This window comes from Tigriopus californicus, chromosome 9, assembly GCF_007210705.1.
Source record: "Tigriopus californicus strain San Diego chromosome 9, Tcal_SD_v2.1, whole genome shotgun sequence".
NCBI classification, from domain to species: domain Eukaryota; kingdom Metazoa; phylum Arthropoda; class Copepoda; order Harpacticoida; family Harpacticidae; genus Tigriopus; species Tigriopus californicus.
Genome location: NC_081448.1, coordinates 11,473,275 through 11,493,067, shown reverse-complemented (window position 1 = coordinate 11,493,067; position 19,793 = coordinate 11,473,275). Strand labels below are relative to the sequence as shown.

General features: G+C 43.1%; 2 protein-coding genes and 2 non-coding genes across 6 annotated transcripts in view; 1 reads left to right on the top strand and 3 right to left on the bottom strand.

Moving 5' to 3' along the window:
- Positions 1-3,030: 3,030 nt before the first annotated feature.
- On the bottom strand, positions 3,031-3,103 carry Trnar-ccu (transfer RNA arginine (anticodon CCU)). Its single transcript has one exon. It is a non-coding gene; the product is annotated as a tRNA-Arg (tRNA).
- Positions 3,104-3,930: 827 nt separating this feature from the next.
- On the bottom strand, positions 3,931-4,003 carry Trnar-ccu (transfer RNA arginine (anticodon CCU)). The gene has a single exon. It is a non-coding gene; the product is annotated as a tRNA-Arg (tRNA).
- A 3,249-nt stretch (positions 4,004-7,252) lies between these two features.
- On the top strand, positions 7,253-18,623 carry LOC131886355 (uncharacterized). 3 transcript variants are annotated; one of them, XM_059234651.1, is made up of 8 exons: positions 7,253-7,501; positions 8,833-10,546; positions 10,732-12,243; positions 12,983-13,113; positions 14,674-14,694; positions 16,320-16,490; positions 17,532-17,630; positions 17,704-18,623. In XM_059234651.1, exons 2-8 carry the CDS (start codon positions 9,028-9,030, stop codon positions 18,103-18,105), a joined length of 3,855 nt encoding a protein of 1,284 aa, XP_059090634.1. In that variant the 5' UTR covers positions 7,253-7,501; positions 8,833-9,027; the 3' UTR covers positions 18,106-18,623. The 3 variants fall into 3 exon arrangements, with proteins under 3 accessions (XP_059090634.1, XP_059090636.1, XP_059090635.1); XM_059234653.1 differs by lacking the exon at positions 14,674-14,694 and having other exon boundaries at positions 7,256-7,501; XM_059234652.1 differs by lacking the exon at positions 7,253-7,501 and having other exon boundaries at positions 8,604-10,546.
- The window catches only part of LOC131886358 (uncharacterized), a 7,746-nt gene continuing 6,458 nt past the window's right edge, over positions 18,506-19,793 (bottom strand). The window contains exon 5 of the mRNA XM_059234655.1: positions 18,506-19,004. Coding sequence (XP_059090638.1) covers positions 18,655-19,004 — 350 coding nt within the window. The 3' untranslated portion in view covers positions 18,506-18,654. The remainder of the gene's footprint in view (positions 19,005-19,793) is intronic.

Below are 19,793 nucleotides of genomic sequence, written 5' to 3'. Positions count from 1 at the left end.
GATGTTTTTGTTCAACGTTAGTAGAATTTCGTCAAAATTCAAGATTAAGCTTGATTAAAGTTGCGATTGACAAGTATGGCATCACAATTGTGAAATATTGACATTAAGTAAGTTTTAAGTTATATTGCAAACTATGTTCGGGTTTTTCTACCTGCTTCAGAAGAGTGAAATATTTCCATTTTTATTTTAGGCATAGAAAAAGTTTACTATATTTCTTGGCAATTGCTTTAAAATACAACCGGAGCAATTTGAAGTCAAATTTGATGAAAATGCAATTTTAACAAACGAGATATCTTATCGTTTGCTCCATGGATTCGAATAAAATTCTAGTTGGAAACGCAACTAAGCTTACTCCCAACATCTATTGATTACGCTCCTAAAAATGTTATCTCTTTGTAGGTTTTAAGTGGATTAATATTCTAATCTGAGCTAGAATCCAAGATGATTTTTTTGCAAAAGTTGTTCCTTTTGTTTCAATAGCAACGAAAAATATTATTAGAAGTCTTGGCATTTCCATAAAAAACAGTATTGTGAGTAACACCGGGGGGGGGAAGGATGATTTTTTTCCGTGAACATTAAGGACGGTCGTTGAGGGCTACTTTCAGGGATGCTCAAAACATGCAAATGCTTTGTTATTTTTTTTTGCATCATTTGGTTCATTTGCATTTTCGACTTTTGGCGTTTACTATATATTACCATTGAAAAAATGTTCAATATTCTGTCCTCTTTTGCGTTTTTCAATGCTTTTGCCATTCATTGTTTTCTTTACTTTTTTCGCGAGCGCCTTGATTATCTGTTTTTTTTAGAACAATCTTTCAACTTTACATTTTACGAACTTATTTTTTTTGGCTTTCAGCACACATTAGGCGAGAAGTGCTGTAATACCCCCGTAAATGATTCAGTAGAATAGAAAACCCATGAAACACGGATGGGTGTCTGTTTAATGACCTGTTACACTTTTTACTTTTTGTCAGTTTTTGCTCTTTCATGACCTTGCTTATGAATCCGTTTTAATGTTAAATAATGCGAAAGTGTCTAGATTTTTGCCACTGCCAGTATTTTTCCATGCATTTTTGCTCTTTCTGTTGCATTTCTTTTACAATTCTTTGAATAACCTTGGTTATTTGTAAGAAAATGGAAATAATATGGTTCGTAGCAACACTAACTGACAACTGTTTCAAGCATTATTCATCAGTAGAGAGGAAAGGGAAAATTTGATCAAAGGGACCCTTCAAATTCGAAAGGCAATGTTCCTCTGGTTTGGTTTTCATACCAGTGAACACACACACTTCCATTTCCTTTGTTTTTACGACAAGCATTTCCTGTTGTCATGATTATGCTGGAAGGGGGTAACGAGATTCATCCTCGCCCAACTTTTGTCAGAGGTTGAATAACTTCAGTTATTCGAGGTCATAATGCATACGGTTAAGATCACTTGTTGGTTGATTCGTGAACCACTTCAATAGGGACAGGAAACACTAAAGTTGAGAACAACCCTCTTATTTGATTGAATGCATTGCATTCTTCTTCTGGTGCCATTGCCCAGGTCACTGCAATAACTTGTTCTAAATTTAAGCTTTATTATGCGACTGCTCAAGACGTAAAGGAGTCTAAAATGAATGAGCTTTTTAGACTTGAATTCTCAGTCGGAGTTGCCAAACCTCTCGAAATGGAATGAGAACGACACACGTTTTGCGCGATACATGGGTAGTGGATGCCAGGTAACCAGAAGAGGGCTAGTTCATTCATTTTGTACCTTGTACTAAAATGCACTCATAGTGACCTGGCTTTGTCTCATTTGAAGAAGAACGTGATGCGTTGGCTCGAGGCTAACCTGTCTAACTCAAATATTATTAGGTTGTTTGCGACCTCACGGTAAATTTCATTTCAGTCTATCCTGACTATCATTCCACGGAAGCGTGTACTAATGACAATTGTCATTAGTAGATATTACTTTGCAGGAGAGGCTTCATTAATGAAACTACACGAAATTTATAAAACTATTACAATTTCCTCCCGCTGAACTCGAACCCGCAATCCACGGTTTCGGAAACCTGTGCCTTAACCATCATGCCATAGAGACTGAATTAACAATGTTAGAAGGGCCGTACAAACCATATGTACACAAATATTGAGCGGATAAGACTTTCCTCGGATCTTGGAGGTTTAGTTGAAAATTGGAGTACTTATTGACAGTTAACGTAGTTTTCTATGGTAGTTACAAATGAGGCATGAACCGCTGGAATATGGACGGGGATGCTAGGGGTCAATATGTGCCTTGTTTTTCCTGTGCTTTAAGTCATTATTCAGTCATTCAATTGAGGTGAAAATTAAAACGTCGTTTTGGTGATCTAGGGTTGGTCTCATTTGAAGAGGAATTAGGTGCATAGCCTTGCCTTACCGTGATTTTGAACTGCCAATTCTTGATCCTTGGACCCTCGTCCATGAAACGATCATTCGTTTGGCTAAGGAGCACAAGGGATATTAAGCCAACTGAGTGGTCGGTTGTTCGACTTCCAGTGTCTAGAAATCTATGGATTATCCCTGTGACGCAAATTTGAATACGTAGACTGCGATATCATGACCATTTTCGAGCTCAGTCCACCCAGGGAAGCCTGTAACAGGAGGATTGGACATGATAATTGGCGAAGCTTGGCCACTTTGTGATAGCAATATTTCAACTCCCCAAAGGTCACAGGAGATGCTACCATATGGTATGAAAAAGCGATTTAAAATAAAATTACATTGGTTTTAATGAAACTATTTTTAGCTATCTTACTTTACATGAGTTTAGGAATAAGTAATTATGAATATAATCGAATGTGGTCAGTTTGGCCTCAAATGACGGTACCTTCCTGCCTGTTTCCATTTATTCATCCGTCAAAAAGCTTTGACAAAAAGTAAAATCGGTCGAGCTCATCGATGTACACTCTTCTATCTACAGTCTCTGTAGTTTCCCGGACCATCATTCCACAGCATTATTTTAGACTTAGTTTCTAAGCTTTGGCGAAATTTAAAAACCTTTTTCTTTACCTCCGGCGGGACTCGAACCCGCAATCCCCGGCTTAGGAGGCCGGTGCCTTATCCATTAGGCCACAGAGGCTGAGTTTAAAGAGTGTGTTTGATGCATGAAACATTGGTACATAATCATCTTGCCGAGTCAATTAGTTACCCTGGGTCTTAATATAATTACGAGCTTATTTAATTGTGAGAATTCGTTCTGAAATCATGCTTGAATCCGACGATACCCTGAGGTTGGCAGTCCATTCACAGTTCAACTTTACATTTTGGTTATCATGTGTTCGAAGTACTAAAATTTAACTCCACCTCCATCTTCTTTTACCAAACCAATAATTCATCTCTGCAGAATAATCTACGTTACTTGGTATGTGGTTATTTCTACATGAGTGCCATTGTGAATGTCAAGCCAATGACCTAGATTAAATCTCAAGTCTGATGGTCGGAAATTAGTTTGAGGATGGAATGGCCGTAAACTTCACATATACTTTCAGTAACAAAGACATGAATAATTTTAATATGATATGTTGCTCATGTCCCATTGGCTTTTTATCTTATATCTAGCACAATTGAGTTTGTGGGTTAAGACTTAGTTAATCCAAGCACAAAATAAGCCACACTTTAATTTTTTTGCAAACCGGGCAACTTCATGTTCGTTGTGCACACTACCATGACTCATGAGGGTTTTGATAGGGAATAACGCTTGCTTCGAATCGTTGCGTTTCGAATCGAAGTCGAAAATTGAAATGCACAACGGTGATGCTACACTTGAGATACAAATCCCAATATTTTGGTTTTGATAACGTAACACTTCATTTTCAGTCGAACTTTCATTATACAGTTGATCTTGGATAATAGCCGTTGTTTTGTTTTGCAATTTTACACTTTTTCCGAAAAGTAAAATATCTACCCTACCTCCGGCGGGACTCGAACCCGCAATCCCCGGCTTAGGAGGCCGGTGCCTTATCCATTAGGCCACAGAGGCTGTGTTACAAATGAGGCGATTAGAAAAAATATAAAAATCTTAATTTTTAGGCAATTGCTTTTCTTTCAAACTCTCTCTCTACCTTCTTCAAAGCCGTAAGTTTACCTTGCCCATGGTAACTGAGCACAAGACAAGCAAGTGATGCAAGTCCTCATGCACATCAAACATTTTAGAAGAGACTAGAACAAAGAGTAAAGAATCTAAAGTTAAAGAAATGCTGTTGCGGTTTTTATTCAGGAGCCTCATATTTTTGTAAAGAAACAGGAACACACAAAAAAGCACGAATATTGAGATTGAGGTTTACCCCGGATTTAGCCCTTAAACCATTCCATGTTTGAAGGTAATTCATTCCTGATCTATCAATAACTCCACATCATGGCCCAAATAAATAAAGTTCTCAGTGTTTAAACTTGTTGCTTTTTTATGTTGCATTCGAAATATTCGTTTTCTTCTTCCTTCAACAGTCGCAACTTAACGCTTACAGAGCCAAATATTTCTCCCCAAGCGATCCTGTACACACACACACACATACACACATGCTGTCGGTAAACGGAAGCTTCAGTCGTCTGAGCAGCTTTTTGTTGGCATTTTGCTCATTATCGGAGACGTGGGTGTTGTTGTATTTGATGAATCCTCGTTTTTGGACCTACAGCTGCAATTCGTTTGCCAAATGTTTTACTTGCAGGCAAATTCTTAGACCTTTGGCGCTGTGTCACCAAAACCTTTACATTTTAGTAAGTTACTTTGCTTCTGCTTTGACCACGGAGAAAAGGAAAAAAGGCAAATAAAATCCCCTCTAGCCCCCTCAAGAGTCAGATTGAGAATGGGTTTCCTGCAATTTAATTGCAGAATTTGGCTTCAGGAGTAGATCTCTCGGTTGATCAATCAAGCAATACGGCTTTGCCACCTTGAAAAGTTTCCCAAGAGAAAGGAGAGGGAGTAAAAATGGTGAAAAGAAAGTGAGCTCAATTTGGCTCGGAATCTCAAGAAACCAAAAGTTTCGAGACTCCGTTTAAAATAGTTCATTTTAGTCTTGAATTGGGGCTGGGAAAAGGGAATCTTTATGCTCCATAAAGAAGGAGGATTCATTCAAAATCTATGGTGTACAAGCTTACTGGCAGAATTTCTCATCCAACCAATAACTTGAGCTGCCTCATTTTTGGCTCCACTTTCTCGTGCTCTTCTGTGCGCTAATCCAACTTTAACCAGCGTGTTCAAAGGCCATAGAAACCCTTGAGATTTTGAGGGAAATTCCGGAAATCATTCTGAACAAGCCATTTCTTCACGATGAAAGTTACACAAATGTGGCCACAAGGCCACATTACTACTTGTACGATGCTCCAACGTTTCACCTCATATCAAAATCTTCTTGGATGCATTTTTTGGACCGATTCAAACTCGTCTAAACATCGCATCAACATAGATTCTTACGATGGATTGTTGGTTATGAAGCGACTCAGTGTAAACCAGATCTTGAATTTGTTCCAACCCCCTTGGAATTGTTTGGGAAATACAGCATATCATCGTTTTTGCCCTTTATTGAATTAATTTCACCAGTGTAGAATGTATATGGTCCAATAAACACGCCCTATGACCTAGCCTCACTTTTAGAGTGTTTGTAAAAAAGGGGAAAACGGCCTTCGCGTAAAATGGAACTCTTTTGGAACTAGACTGGCCTGTTCGTTCCAAACCAACAGGCCTTTTTTCTTGTGGTTCCAATGGTGATAGGGGCCGTACCTGCAAACTTTAATTAGTTCACATTGAGTTCAAGGTTATGGACCCGATGAAAGTTTTGATAGGAACACCTCAAACCCCCTGCCCAGGTATCATCTTTCCATCCCATTTCTCTCAGCTGGGCTGGACCTTTTTTTGGTCATAAAACTTGGAGTAACTTTTTGGTTTTCAAAGTAAATGCCCATCACGAAGTGAAAGGGCTCCTAATTCAGGTTGTTTCTTTTCTTTTTTGGTAACGCAGGCGATGGAACGTTCTCGTATTATCCTCCGTCCACGGTTCCACCTCGGTCCATCAACTATCACCAACTTCGTGAGTCTCAATATCCAAATCTAATCATTCTTCATTCATTCAATGCTCGAGCTATTATTGCTGTCCGCTCCCCTAAAGATATCTTCCTCGACTCGGATCAAAATTGGCATGAGAGAGCGCTCGATCGTGATCCAAGTTCATTATCGATAAGGAGAGGCCATCTTTCTCTCTTTCACTCTCCTTCTTTGTTACGTTGGATTTGTGTGTACGTAGTACGTAGCCTAGAGTTTCAATTTCCTTTTCGGGGAGCTCTTGCAATGTTCCAAATGCCGGAAGTCATTTCGGACCCGACAAATCCCATTCATTTTCAATTTCAAAGGCGAGAGGCTAGTTTCTTGACATGGTCGAGAAAGAGTTCCCTCTTTCTCTCCCTTTTTTCTCACTGCTCTTCATCCCATATTTTTGGTGTCAAAGTGGTGTTTGATGGTTGAATGAGCCATTGCATGCCCGAAGGAGCCCTTTTCTCTTCGGATCGTTGGTCTTGGTTGGATCTGAAGAGCATGCTCTAGGTTCTCTCCTCCTGCTTTGTGGCCTTTTTCGCCCCGTGGAACTCCAACAACACCAACAACCGACCAACCAACTAACCAGCTACTACCAACCCACCAGCCCACCAACCAATCGGCTATTTAGACGGGGAAAACTATTGGCCTTTTCCTGCCAGGCATTCCACTTTCGTGAGCCGGTTCCCTTCTCTCTTGGAACCTGACGGATCCTTGGAAATTCCCAATTTCAGTCAGAATTCTACTGGTAGAGAAGCCAGTTCTCCGTGACCTTTTTCTGCATTTAAAGCCACACCCGCCTGGCTTCTGTGGCTCTCAGATTCTCGAATGATCCAAGCTGTGAACCAAATAACATTTTACGTCTTTGAGAGGAATTTGTTGAATTCTTAAAGAACTGGGTTTATCGCTCCTCAGAGTTTAGAATTTCAGCCTCTTGGGAAGAAAACAAGCACGAAGAAGAGTGAGACAGAAAAAAAAAATCATGCACCCTCGGCCAGCCCTCAAATACACCGAATCGGTTGGTTGTTGTTGCCTGGCTTGCCACCACTTCATTTTAGCTACCTTCTCATTTGGAGTCTCTCGAGACTTGGTTATCAAATCGTGAATCGAATAACAAGCTGCCTCTCAACGATTTGTTCGCACATTCCTTCAAGAACTAGGCCTTCACACCCACGTTCATACATTCCATGTGGTTGGACAACAAGAACAACAACAACGGGCAACAACACCAACAACAATAACTCCATTGATCTTGGCTTCGTGGAAAACTTCCTGGGAGTTTCATTGTACGCTAGTGTGACACATTATGCTCGGAGCAAAAAACACGTGTTCCTTCCGTGGAATGATCCAGCAATAAAGAACCCCCTGGCTTCGGAGTCATCCACATCATCATCGTCATGCTGAGAGGATCATAAAGGCACCACATTCATTTTCATGAGACCCCAAACCCAACAGGTAAGAACATGATCATCATCTACACTTGAACCAGACCCAAGGTTTTGATTTTCCATTCGCGTTCCACAGAAGGGATCAACCTTACTGAGAAATGAGTGCCTTTCCAAAGTAGGACTATTAAGGAGTACGGTAAACTTAAGGACAATATTGGATAGGAATAGGATAAGCATTGGTAGATCACTGATACTTGAGACGAGTGATTTTGCTTAAACAGGGAAACCCCTATTGGTATTTTCGGTTTCTGGAATGCTTTGCTTCCATGTTGATGGTACCAAGTTTGCAGGTCTCCAGTGATACATCTAATCTCCTAAAACAAAAAACAACAACCGTGAAAGAAAGCTCAAGCCTGATGTGGCAATTCATTGGAAGATTGGATCAAGATATTGCAAAAAAATCTCTCATTTCTGGCTCCACTTTTTGCGTCTTTTTAATCTCATTTTCTAGCTTGGATGATTCATGGACACTCATAGAGAAAGTACGAACCGATCAGAATGTAACCCGCCTTGGACCAGTCTGTAATATGGGCTGGTCTTTTTTGATAGAAAAACAACTCGGACGCGCCATTGCTATTGAAATTGGATTTTGAGAGCCTATGTTGGGGTTTGCTTTATGAGGGCTTGTTCACGCAGGATTTAGTGGAAAAGACGAGAAAACCAATAGGCTTCCGTGACCCACTGGGTGAGAGAGGGAGAGAGAGGGAGAGACAGAAAGAAAGAAGGCAGTCCATGATGATCCATGTTCATGGCGAAGGTCTCTGTCAACAGTTGGAAGTGGAACAACACGTTGTGATTCATGGTCCTTTTTCCCTTGCACTTCTCCCTCTTTCTCTCTCTCTCTCTTTGATCATGGGACAAGTTTCCCTGCTTTAAGCAACACTTGACTACGTTTTCGGCTTGGAACTGTCAACAAACTAAAGCCCTTTAATGAGGAGAAGTATTTCTTGACTGAATGACGCTTGGTCGTCCATTCCGCAATATTGAAAGACCTCTCCCACCCTGAGGGAACAGTTTTTGCATACTAAATGCGTTAAAGACTTGTCCTTGAGGGAAGTTTGTAATGGCAGTTCTTCTGTTCCAGGGCTCTCTCTATCTGTCTCTAGCTTTTTGAGCTTACTTTTCGCCGTAGAAAGTAGCATTGCGAGGGACAAAGCCAAGAAGTGCAGTTTAGATTTTGAGAGTTTCGAAACTATCAATACGGGGGGCATTCTGATTCAAAACCCAGGGCCAATCAGAACTTGAACGGTCGTGACATTTTGGCCTTTCCGTTTGAAGACATTGTTTAGGTTGGATGAGTGACATATTGCATGATTTGTTACGCTTTTCTCGTTACAGAATTGATACGGTCAAAGTCCAACCTCACTTGTGCGGATGAGGTCCTAAGGCGATCGACCCAAAAGGAAAATGAAGGGTCACACCTCCTTTGTTGAAGAGCAAAGTCCTCTCACGCGTTTTTCCTGCACCTTAATCCACTAGAAACCAAAAGAGAGAGAGAATTTTCCCCACTACCATATAGTGTAGTGCCGCAAGATGACTCCCGCTAAAATCCAAGAACAACATCCATTTTCCCCTGCTCGAGGAAGTCACACGGTTTCACCCTCGAGGCGGAAACTCTATCGAAAAAGTCGCAAAAAGGTCATTGCTGTCGAGTCCCAGCCCTCCGTTCAACACTCGCTCTCCGAGTCTGAGTCTGACGAATTGCCTGAGTTAGTGGCTCACACGACCCAAGTCCCACGGTGTTCCTCACGAAATGGAACTCAAATCCATAACGAGGCACGCCAAGATTCTGGCCGTGTCGAGCACAAATCGAATCTAAGCGAGGGGGCTGTGATGAAGGATGAGATGGAGGATGGGCTCGGAGACGAGTTGGATCCGTGGAACTGGGAACAGAATGGCAATCTCGGCGACAATGGGAACCATTACATGGTGCTGCCTCCCATTTCAAACCGCAATGACGTTGATCATTTGGAGAATGGCAAGAACCCGCCGCTGCAAAGCAATCAGAACTTGTCAGTGAATGTCAAAAGCACGGATTCTGAGAGTCAAAACTTCGTGCGACTGTTGCTGTCCAAGGACTTGCATGATCGGGATGAGGCCTTCCACAAGACAGTCCAAGAGATTAAGAAGATGGAAAAGTTCAAGAACTCGACGGAGGAGGAAATTAGAATGAGAATTCAACGAGATCTTGACGAGGCCAAAGCCTTGGTGGTGCCAATTGCCGCAGCTGGTTCTTATCGGAGTGGAAGGTTCGAGGCCGTCACGAGGAAACCCCGTCGAAGGTCGACGTCGGCCATGGCCAACGAAAACTTTTTCACTGGCAAAGAGGAACGGGCCCAACCTTCATCGTTCTCAGATGGTCAAGGGAGCACCACTACCTCCACCACTTCTAAGCCCTTGATGATGATGATGAAGACGACGACGAGGACGACGAGGACAGCGATGGGGGAAAAGAAAAAGAAGAAGAAGAAGAGCTCAAACGAATCCAAATTAGGAGATCGAGACAGCCGTGCGAGAAAGCCAAATGAAACTTCTCCACACGCAAAAAGGGGTCAGCTCGAGAATGCTTCAGATTCCAAATCAAAGGGATCTACACAAAAAGAGAATAGGAATGATCCCGCCCACCCAAGGCAGGCAGAACAATCTGAATTGAGAATGAGCCCTCCAAAGGCTTGCAACTCTGGCTCTCCGTCTTCTTTTATGTCTCCTCCACGACATTCCAACCTGCCTTCTTCTGTCAAAAGCCAGGCTGATGGGAGCAAAGTTCAGAGCAAGAAAAGGACCTCGAAATCGAGGCCAATAGATGCGGAATTGCAATTGGAAAATGACTTTGATCTCAATGATAATCAGATTGGAGTAGCGTTTTCCGGCCTCATTAATGAGGATGACAGCATCGAGACTGAAATGAAAGTTGAGGAAGTTGACGCCCAGATTGCGAAGCCGGCCTTCAGCGAAGGAGCAAACTTCTCGTCGCTTTTCCCATTAAGGCCAGACCACGACGAGCAATCCCATTATTTGAATTATGGCACCACTTCAACACACACAGAATCAGGTTCGTACGGATGGGAAGGCTCATTGAGGCCCATTTTTTGGCCCCTTTCCACTTTGTTTTCTTTTCATTTTCCGCCCCCCCCCCCTTCTTTGCCTGAGCCTGTGGGCGATACCCAACCAAAAGAGGAAAGATAGAAAGAAAGAGAGAGAGGGGGTTCCAATGGTTTCGTTCTTCTCCATTTGCAGCACAGAACCGGGATGACGACATAATGGATTTTTCTCAATCAAAAGATGATGAGGAATTTCCATCAAATCGCGGGGAATTTCCTGCCTTTGCTCGTTCCCACATCCTTACCATGGACAGGCAAAGGAATCTGGACCAAGGAGCTGAACGAGGGGGTTCCATTAAGAAATTTGTCCATTCCTCAACGCCCGATGAGGCTTTCAAATTCTCCATGCTCAAAGCCAGTCTTGACTACGACGCTCTGGGAGAGGACACTCTCGAGGCCAAAGGCCTGATGACCCATGGAATGGCCAGGCGTAAGGCCATCACTTCGGGTGGGGGAGATCTCACAAGTGCCAAAAATAGTCAAGGATCTCGTCCACGAAAGGGCCCAAACTTTTCAACGTCAAGTACTCTCAGCCAAGACAGTCTGGGTCCTAGGGACTCTCAAGGCTCATTAGTACGTTGCGTAGGCCCAGGCTCACTCAAGTCCTACATTGATTACGTGAAAGACGAAGGATTTGTCCCGCCACCGATTATAGACCCGGAGATGGGCGTAGAATTTGGGATCTTCGCCGACAAAACCGCTCAAGGGGGCTCCACCTACGACCCGGACTCGAGTTATAACTCTCGTAGCAGTTCTCGCATCATCAGGCCTCACCAAGGGGTCAATACGACCACTGAAGCACATACCAGCATTGCGGCCCAATTCGAAAGTATTCGCCTCAAAGCCGAGGTCGCTCAACACACCATTCAGGAATTCAAGAATAAATTCCCCAGGAAGAAAAGGCTCTCGGTACAATACGAGGAAATCGAAAGTCTCGATCTGGACGTGGATGGCAACGACGAGTCGGGCAGTGGAATGACCAAGCCCTCCAGACACCCGCACCAATCGAGACAGTCTCGCTCACAAAAAGCTGGACGCCTGTCGCATCGAGGGACCAAGAAGGCCAGCTCAAATGGATCCGTTAAGGTGAATGGAGATCATTCTCTGGATGGTGGTGGACCAGCTCGAGTTGATGGTGATGACTTTGACCTCATGGACACATCCACCACCACGAGTGGATACCACTCCAATGGGGGGGTCGAGGCCGGCTTGCTAATGGGGGGTTCTGCTGGATTTATGAGCAACGATCCGAAAACCTTTAATGGCACTCAACTTCCTCTCCCAGGATCAAGGTTATCTCACTCCACCTATCCCGACGAGGAAGAGGGACTCAATCAATCCTTCTTCGACGAAAGTGAACTGACAGAAGATTGGCGATCAGACGACCTTTCGTTCGATCGTGACTCTCGGCTTGATTACGATGACCAAAATACCATTCTCCTACAAGATGCCCTCCTGGGCAACAATCTGCTGGCCATGCTGGAGGAGCCCAAGGCCAAGTTCAACCAGAAGGACGACGACAACTTCCTGGGGGGCGAGAGCGCCCTCGACCTGTTTCTAGATCGATCCGTAGACGGCGTTATCGGCGAGCGACATCCGGCTTTGGTCAGGACCATTCGAGATTTGCAATCCCAAAAACAGAATCGAGGTAGCAACACTGCCATACGTACAGTACTAAAGAAAGAGTGCAGTCCTCGGTCAGATTTGAAATCGATTGAAGTTTTCCCATCCCGTCATCGTCTTTCTTGGGTGGGATGGAGGATTAAGGAAGAGAGAATATTGGAAACAGGATCCGTATCGGAGATATAAGATGGTGCAGACTTAATTTCCTGTTTCCATTCGGTTCCATTTGAGCTCTCTGAGAGCTTCCATCAAGATCATCATGACCACGAGTAGCACACGAGTAGAAGTGGATGATAGAAAGAAAGAGAGACAGGAAAAGGAAAAGGATAGGATTGGAGGCTACCACCTCTCTCATGCCAATCTGAAGCGTACGTATAGTATACTAGGTACTAGTGGTACGTGTCTTCTTTGGAGAGCTCTCGAGATGGTTTTCTCATGGAATGAGTCTGGGCCGTGTCTTTCAACCACGATTTATGGCCCTATTATCATATTGGTGCGAGAGCTCTTCACACAAATAGAACATAAGCAATTACACGGGGAGACTTAGATTTATGTTTATCTTTTTTCAAACCCGAGAACTCGGCAGAACACTCCCCAAACACTAGTTTGTGATGGCATTGAAAGTCAGACTAAGGCTATTTATTTTCCTCCCCACGAGAGTCACTCAGGGAGGATCCAGGAAAGAGCGAAAAGGAATGGAAATAGAAAAGAGACAAACACCAATTCATTCGCGGCGTTGCCTTCTACTCTTTCTGTTTTTGTAGCGGAGAAATTGCGGGTTCAAGAGGATCTTTTTCGTACAAAGGCATTCCGTAAAGAGGCCGAGATGCGCCGGGAACACCTCCTCAACCGGGCCAAAATGCTCCAAGCTCGAGCCAACAAGCACAAAGCAAAGGTAAGATGAACAGTATGACTGCACAGTGTACGTACGTATGTACTTTATTCCAAATAGAGTTGAAATACAGTAGAAGTTATCTCTGTACAGCAGCTTGAAAGGAGGCCAGTGTTGTTTCATCGCTTCCTCCAGGACTTGTCATGAATTATTAAAAGAGAAGTCGTCTTCTGTTTTTATGCCTCTCTTGGATCACTGTCTCTTTCCTCCTCGGGCTAGGCGCGGCCCCTTTCTATGATCCAATTTAGACATCGAGCCGAAAAAGAACAAAAAGACCTTGCTGTTATTTCATTTCTGTACAAATTAGAAAAAAGGCTTCTATTTCGGCCAACACGGCGGTTCTGGGCGGCTACTGCAAATCCCAATGGATTTGAGGGAGGCATAAGTTCGCTCTAATTTATGGATCTCTGCTCCGGGGAAAGTTGGATTACAGTAGGTGGATTCTTGCCATAACTTTGGTGAAGATCCAAAATTCTATGCAAACATTCATGAGAACCCCCTTCAGTCATGGGCGAGAGAGAGGAGCTCTTTCCAACCGCTCGAAGACGTCCGTCGTCTTTCAGCTTCTTTTCAAATGACTGAACTCCCTTTTTTTAATTCAAGAGTTCAAGCAAAGTTACTCAGATATTGCTGAACACGGATCTTTGTTTTCTGCATTGCTTGATTAACGACCTTGGCGGAGTTCTTGATCGAGGAAAAATTATGGCGCGTTGTTTGCTTAGCTTTTGTAAGTGGTCTGGTTCCGAGTAGACCTAGAAATAAAACCCCGTCCGAGATTGCAGGTAAGGGTTAAGATCAGCCTCCAAATTCGAGGCTGGTGGAACACTCATCTTTCAGCTCTTTTTGGTGCAAGTCAGTCGAGCTCAACGTGGGAACAACAAGGAGCAAAAAAGCAGAATACGAGAACAGACGAAAGGAGCCGAGGAAGAAGGAAAGAAGGATAGTAAATTGTAATGCTATTGTGTGTTCCCTCGGGAAAGTTTGGTGTTGGTTTTCACTTCCCATTTGGGAAGTGAGGTAAACGATACAGGGTAGGTACACTCAAAAGAGGGACCCCATCCATCCGTCTTTGCCAACCTAAGAAGCCAGCATGGTTTCGAAAGGACGAACGAATGTTGAGGTGATTTTACAGGGTCCAAATGAGAACTTGAACAGGTTACATCCTATTATATTACATTCTGAGCGATGAGGTCCAATTGGGTCCATCCTATACGACAGTCCTTACTCGTAACGAGATGACGTGTTCATGTAGTATGTAGTAGTAGTAGTGCACTACATAGCTTTTTGACGTAATGAATTGAGCATGAAAGGAACAGCTCCATCTCTGTCAACCTTGTATATCAGTTAGGCTTGGCGGATTGCTTGATATTGACGACGTGGACCAGGAGAACTTATATTCTTTATTGAGGGTATTCAAAAGGATCCTTCTACGTAGTACGTAGTCGCATGAGCGTTCTATGGGTCTTAATGGTGGGTGATGTCTTGTCAGTAGTAGACAAGATCGTGATGACTTATTTTAGCCACACTGATCATGCCTACAATCCCTCCAACGTCTCTTTCCAGGCCATGGAAGACATGCAAAAGGTAAAATAATCACGTAAAAAGTAACTCCGTTCAAGCTTTCCGTTAAAAGCTTCAATTCCATGGTAGTTCTTAAGTCATTTCAGCACCCACGGCATTTACACATCCTTAAATCTAAAATATCGCACTTGTCTGTTGTTCGTTTGCAAAGTAATCGATGAATAGAGCAATAATAACCCAGTTGCATTATCCATGTGCATTGTGTTAAAATGAAATTGATTTCATCGACATCCCTTAAAACCATTCACATACAGTACTTTATGGGTTTGAACATGAACCCATGAGCTAGAATTTTATATAATTCCTTATCAAAATTTCGTATGTATTTATTTACTGTAGATACCCTATCATGTACAAATGTAATATTAAGGAGTATATGGTTTGGGTAATCTTTTACGACGGATCCAAACCAGGGGCTGAATTTCTTGGTACATTCTAAAGCAGATTCAAGATCTTGGACGATCGACTTGTTGACAAGGCGAGCTCAAACAATGTACAATGTTGGGCTAACAAGTTTATCAATTAAAAAAACCATAATAATAATCTTAAACCTGCAGGTGAAACAAATTCATGACCAGACATTGCACAACTCATCCGTTGTATCTGATTCGATTCAAACCACTCGGTTTCAAAGCACATTCGTCAGACCAACCAACGGTTCACTCGACATGAAATAACGCGAATGGAGACATCCCTGTTCCATTCTTCAATGTCCTTGCACTTACCTTCCACTGTTATCATTGGAGGTAGATAATCCCCATCTCGGAAATGGTCTGAGGTTAAGACGATTGTACACTCTGTCTTGAGGCAGAAACATGGCCAGACAAAGGCTAAGAGCGACCATCGACCACCGACCAAGCCAACGACGCCGATGAGGCTGTTCCACGCATGACGCAAGGGAGTCAATTTAATTTTGTAAATGGCTTCTCTGCGATTGGAAGGAGGAGGCTCAGCAGTTCTGCATTGTACGAACATTCTTGAGTCGTCCAAGGAAAAAAAGGGAGGCCAACTTGGCACATAAATCTTTTTTTTTGGCTGACCTCTGACCGTTCGTTCCTTTGTCAATACGCACATGCTGCTTCAACTCTTTCCAATGGAAGAAAACGCCAGAACCTCGGGGGCAAAACTCGAGTGGCCAGAGAGTAGAGGCAAAATTGATTCTCTTGTCGCATTTCCTCCCTCTACTTAACCCTCATTGGCCTTTGGGCAAATTGCAAGTACTTGGCAAAACAAAAATGCATCTTCCTGCCGTTCTAAAGTGCCAAGACAAGTCCATCCAGGTGGTTATTATGGATAGCTGGAACTTCCAATTTTGGAACGTTGTCACTGGGTGCGTAATTGTTTCCTGTGCCTTGTACGTTCTGGCACTGAGCGATGAATAATCCAAATACTTTCCAAGCGTGGGAGAAAGAGGAGATATTTTTGTTTACTTTTTGAAGAGTCACTTTATTGTACATTTGTTCCCGTCGCTCTTACTCCTTGCAAATCAAATGTCGTCAGTGCTGTTGTTTTCCCGTGGTGGTTTTCCAACTAATATTCCCCGCTTTCGACGTCATTTCCCCCTTTCCCTTTCGGAGCCAATTTCCAATAATCTAATATGCTTCAAATATGTTTTCTCCATTTTCCAGCTCTCCCAGATGTGGGAGGACAAATTCAAGGACGAATTCGCTAAGACCGGTCCCCTCGAGGTGGTTTGTAATGCCCTTAGGGAAGAGCTTGATGCCGCTCACAAGGAACGTATTCAAGCCTTTGAGATCAAGATGCAGCCAATCATCATCAGAGATGGGCCTTCGAAAAAAGTAAGGTTTTTCTTTAACTAGGTAAACGTTCGTTTCAACAGGGATAAGATAGCCCCCTCAAAGCTGAAGCACCGTCAAGACTTCCTTGACAGGGTGGCATGGGGATCAGTCACGAGGTCTGTTCCACATGTGCTCTTGTCATGTTTGATGAAGCCCTGTGACATCTTCGGTCGTTTTTTCTCACAAATCCAGTTCCCATGGGATTTGGTGGGCCACATCAACCCATGTGGAACACTCATCTGCCCAATTTCTGGGGGAAAGATGAGGGGTACTCGACAGTCGAATTGGCTTAGAGCGGCAAGACATCTTCTGTTGCGTTTTTGATGTCCGCCGTCGAATAACCTCGGTTACCACGAGATTGATTACAAAACAAGGTGTCTTTGTTCAAGGTTGTTATCAATCAACTCCACCAACTCTATCAGACAAACTTTGCTAGTATAATTATGTCGTGAGAGCAAGCTTTTTGAAGAAATGAGAGGGTGCTTGAGTCGAGGAGAATACCAAAACTTTGTCGATGGTTGCATCGTTTGGGACAAATGCAGCATTGCACGCCAAGAATACAGAACTTCTATACTTCTTCTAAGGAAGAAGGACCACGACATAAAGAGATACAGACCACAGTACTGGCTTGAGTTAGTCTTAGTCCCCAAACAACGATAGCACAATGGCCCAAAACAATACATTTCCTTTTCCCCTCATGGTCACAAGCCGCACAGACCCTTTTCCCGTCATGATGATGATGATGATGATGACGAGGAACACCCGTTTCTCTCGAATACAAAGGCATTTGATTATGGTCTGCCTTTCATTAGTCTTCTCAGTGTTTCTTTTTCTTTCTCGTAAAAGCGACTATTCTGGTACCGTCGCTCAATTGACGTCTGTCGTTTGTTCTCTCTGAGCACTACTTTCAATATAAGCAAATTGGAATCAAAAGCGGGTCCCTTTGTTCTTTTCATCGCTTTTCATCTTTGAGCTTTGAAAAAAAGGACTACAAGGCTGAGTCTGGCTAACCAAATTGAACTTACATTTTCCCATCCCCAGGCCAACTACAAGATCCAAGCCGCCAGACTTCATTATGACATCTATGCTTTGACCCAACGTCTGCGACACACCACCATGCGGGCTGAGCATGAAGAGCAGGTGAGGCCATGACTACAAGTACAATAGCGTGCATACCACGATCCTTACCTTTTTTCCAACCTTAATTCTTTAGCGACGCGAACGCAAGGAGCGCATGGTTCGGAAATTGCGGGAGGAAATATCGGAAAAGAAGACCGCCATCACAACCGTCACGAAAGGGATCCCATTCAACAAGATAGAGGTGCGACCCGAGGACCAAATCCCCCAACCCTCTTTTCATCCACTTCCGTCCAATAACAAACCATCGACTAAAATAGGACCTCGAAAACCGGTTTACCATCCAGCCACTCCATCCGTTGCGGCCGGTACGTTATCCGCCGCCCAGCGGCAATTTAGTGGCGCAGGCTTGCGCCAAGGCCTTTTACCAGCCTTACCCAACGGTGGGTTCCGAGGTGCCAATACCAGTAAGAAAGAAGGCGGTCCAGGATCGCCAACCAAAACCTTGAGCCGGACCCAGACGATTCCGACAAAATAACAAAGCGAACTAGTCCGCTCTGCCCGGGACCTGTCCACCTCAGACAAGTTCGGATGATCAATGAATGCATTTAACGGATGTTGTGTTTTTCATTTTTGATTCGTGAGTGCAGTGTCTCCGTTTTTTGCACTCTGTCACGGAGCCGAGTTTCGAGGGCGCTTTTTGCCAGACAAAAGGAAGGACACCCTTAGGTCTGAACGTTCCCGGAGATAAATGTGCCTGTTCGTATTTGTCGTCAAAACAATTTTCAAAGTTGTTGATCAACTTTGGTGCCATGGATCATTTTTTACCATTCGATCTCCCACCCCCTCCCTCCAATATCCCTGAAGAAGCTATGTACCTGGAATGATTATGTTCCTAACACTGACATTGATAAGAGGAATGAATATGACGAGCTTGTCCTGCTTGAGTTTATTTATTGTCATTTAGACTGTCACACAATCCCGAAGAATGAATATACACTCCTTGCAAGTCACGTTACTGTTCATGATAACAGCAAAATATATTCCTACTGACTAGATGATTTCATTCTCCATAGTTGATATTTATTCATAAATGATGATGCGTTATTTTATTTTGTTGATTACTTCTAGAATCAGGGGACAAAGGCTGGATGATATCATCTGATGTTTTGGCGTATTTTACAACAGGATGTTGAGTCTCTTGTTGTTTTATCTCCGTGCAAATGTAGCTTATCACAGCTATTAGAAGACCAACCAAATATATTATGAGGACCTCATTCCGGATTCCATAATGAGTATTAGAATTGAAATAGACGTCATATAGGGATATCACAGTTAATCCGAAAAACTTGTTGGTGATCATGTTAGATATGGATGCAATACGATCTAATTCTTCTTCTTTGGACGAATGGTGAAAATATCTCCTATGGAAATGAGCTGGAAAAGAAATGGATCATGGGATAATGGAGGATGATATTTAGATTTGTTCCATTGAAGCACATTATGGTTACTTGACAATCCCGAATGTGGTTGCATCTGTCTCTGTCAGCTATTTTCACAGGTAGCAATTTGTGTTTTCTGGTGATGTCCTAATTCGGTATAATTTTCTCTGTGGCCTGTCACACTAAGGCACATTGGAAGAACCTCCTTCCCTCTCTGGTTGATATATTGTCCACCCTCTGGAGTATTATTACTGAGCATGAGGCCTGTGAGCCTGAAGGAGAGGGCTCCAATATATATAAAGAAAAGCAAATTGCCGGCTGTTGTTCCATAGAATCTAGCACACAGATCTGGCACTCGCAAGGAATATGGATATCTCCAGATGAGGTAGAGGCATAAACAAAGAGGAACGGACATCTATTGTTTACTCTCTCTCTCTATATATATATAGTACGAAGTTGAAGAGAAGAATTCTCAACCGAGGCAGTGTCTTCAGACTTTTTGATCAAGATAGTATAATCAACGTTCGTGCAAGATCCCCCGTTTCTCTAATTTGTTGTTACTTATTGTTCTCTGCGAATTGGATGTGCTAAACAAAAAGTTATGGGATCAATTTCCGATAGATATCCAGTATGTCTAGAGATAGGCAACTCCACCTCTAGCCGTACGTGTAGCTAAATTTTCTCTCTAAAACCGAGTTCCAATTCGATTCAACGTCGGCAAGAGCACAAATTGAGCTCCCCTCAAACGACGCTTGGACAAAAATTGGAAGCATTTACACTCCTT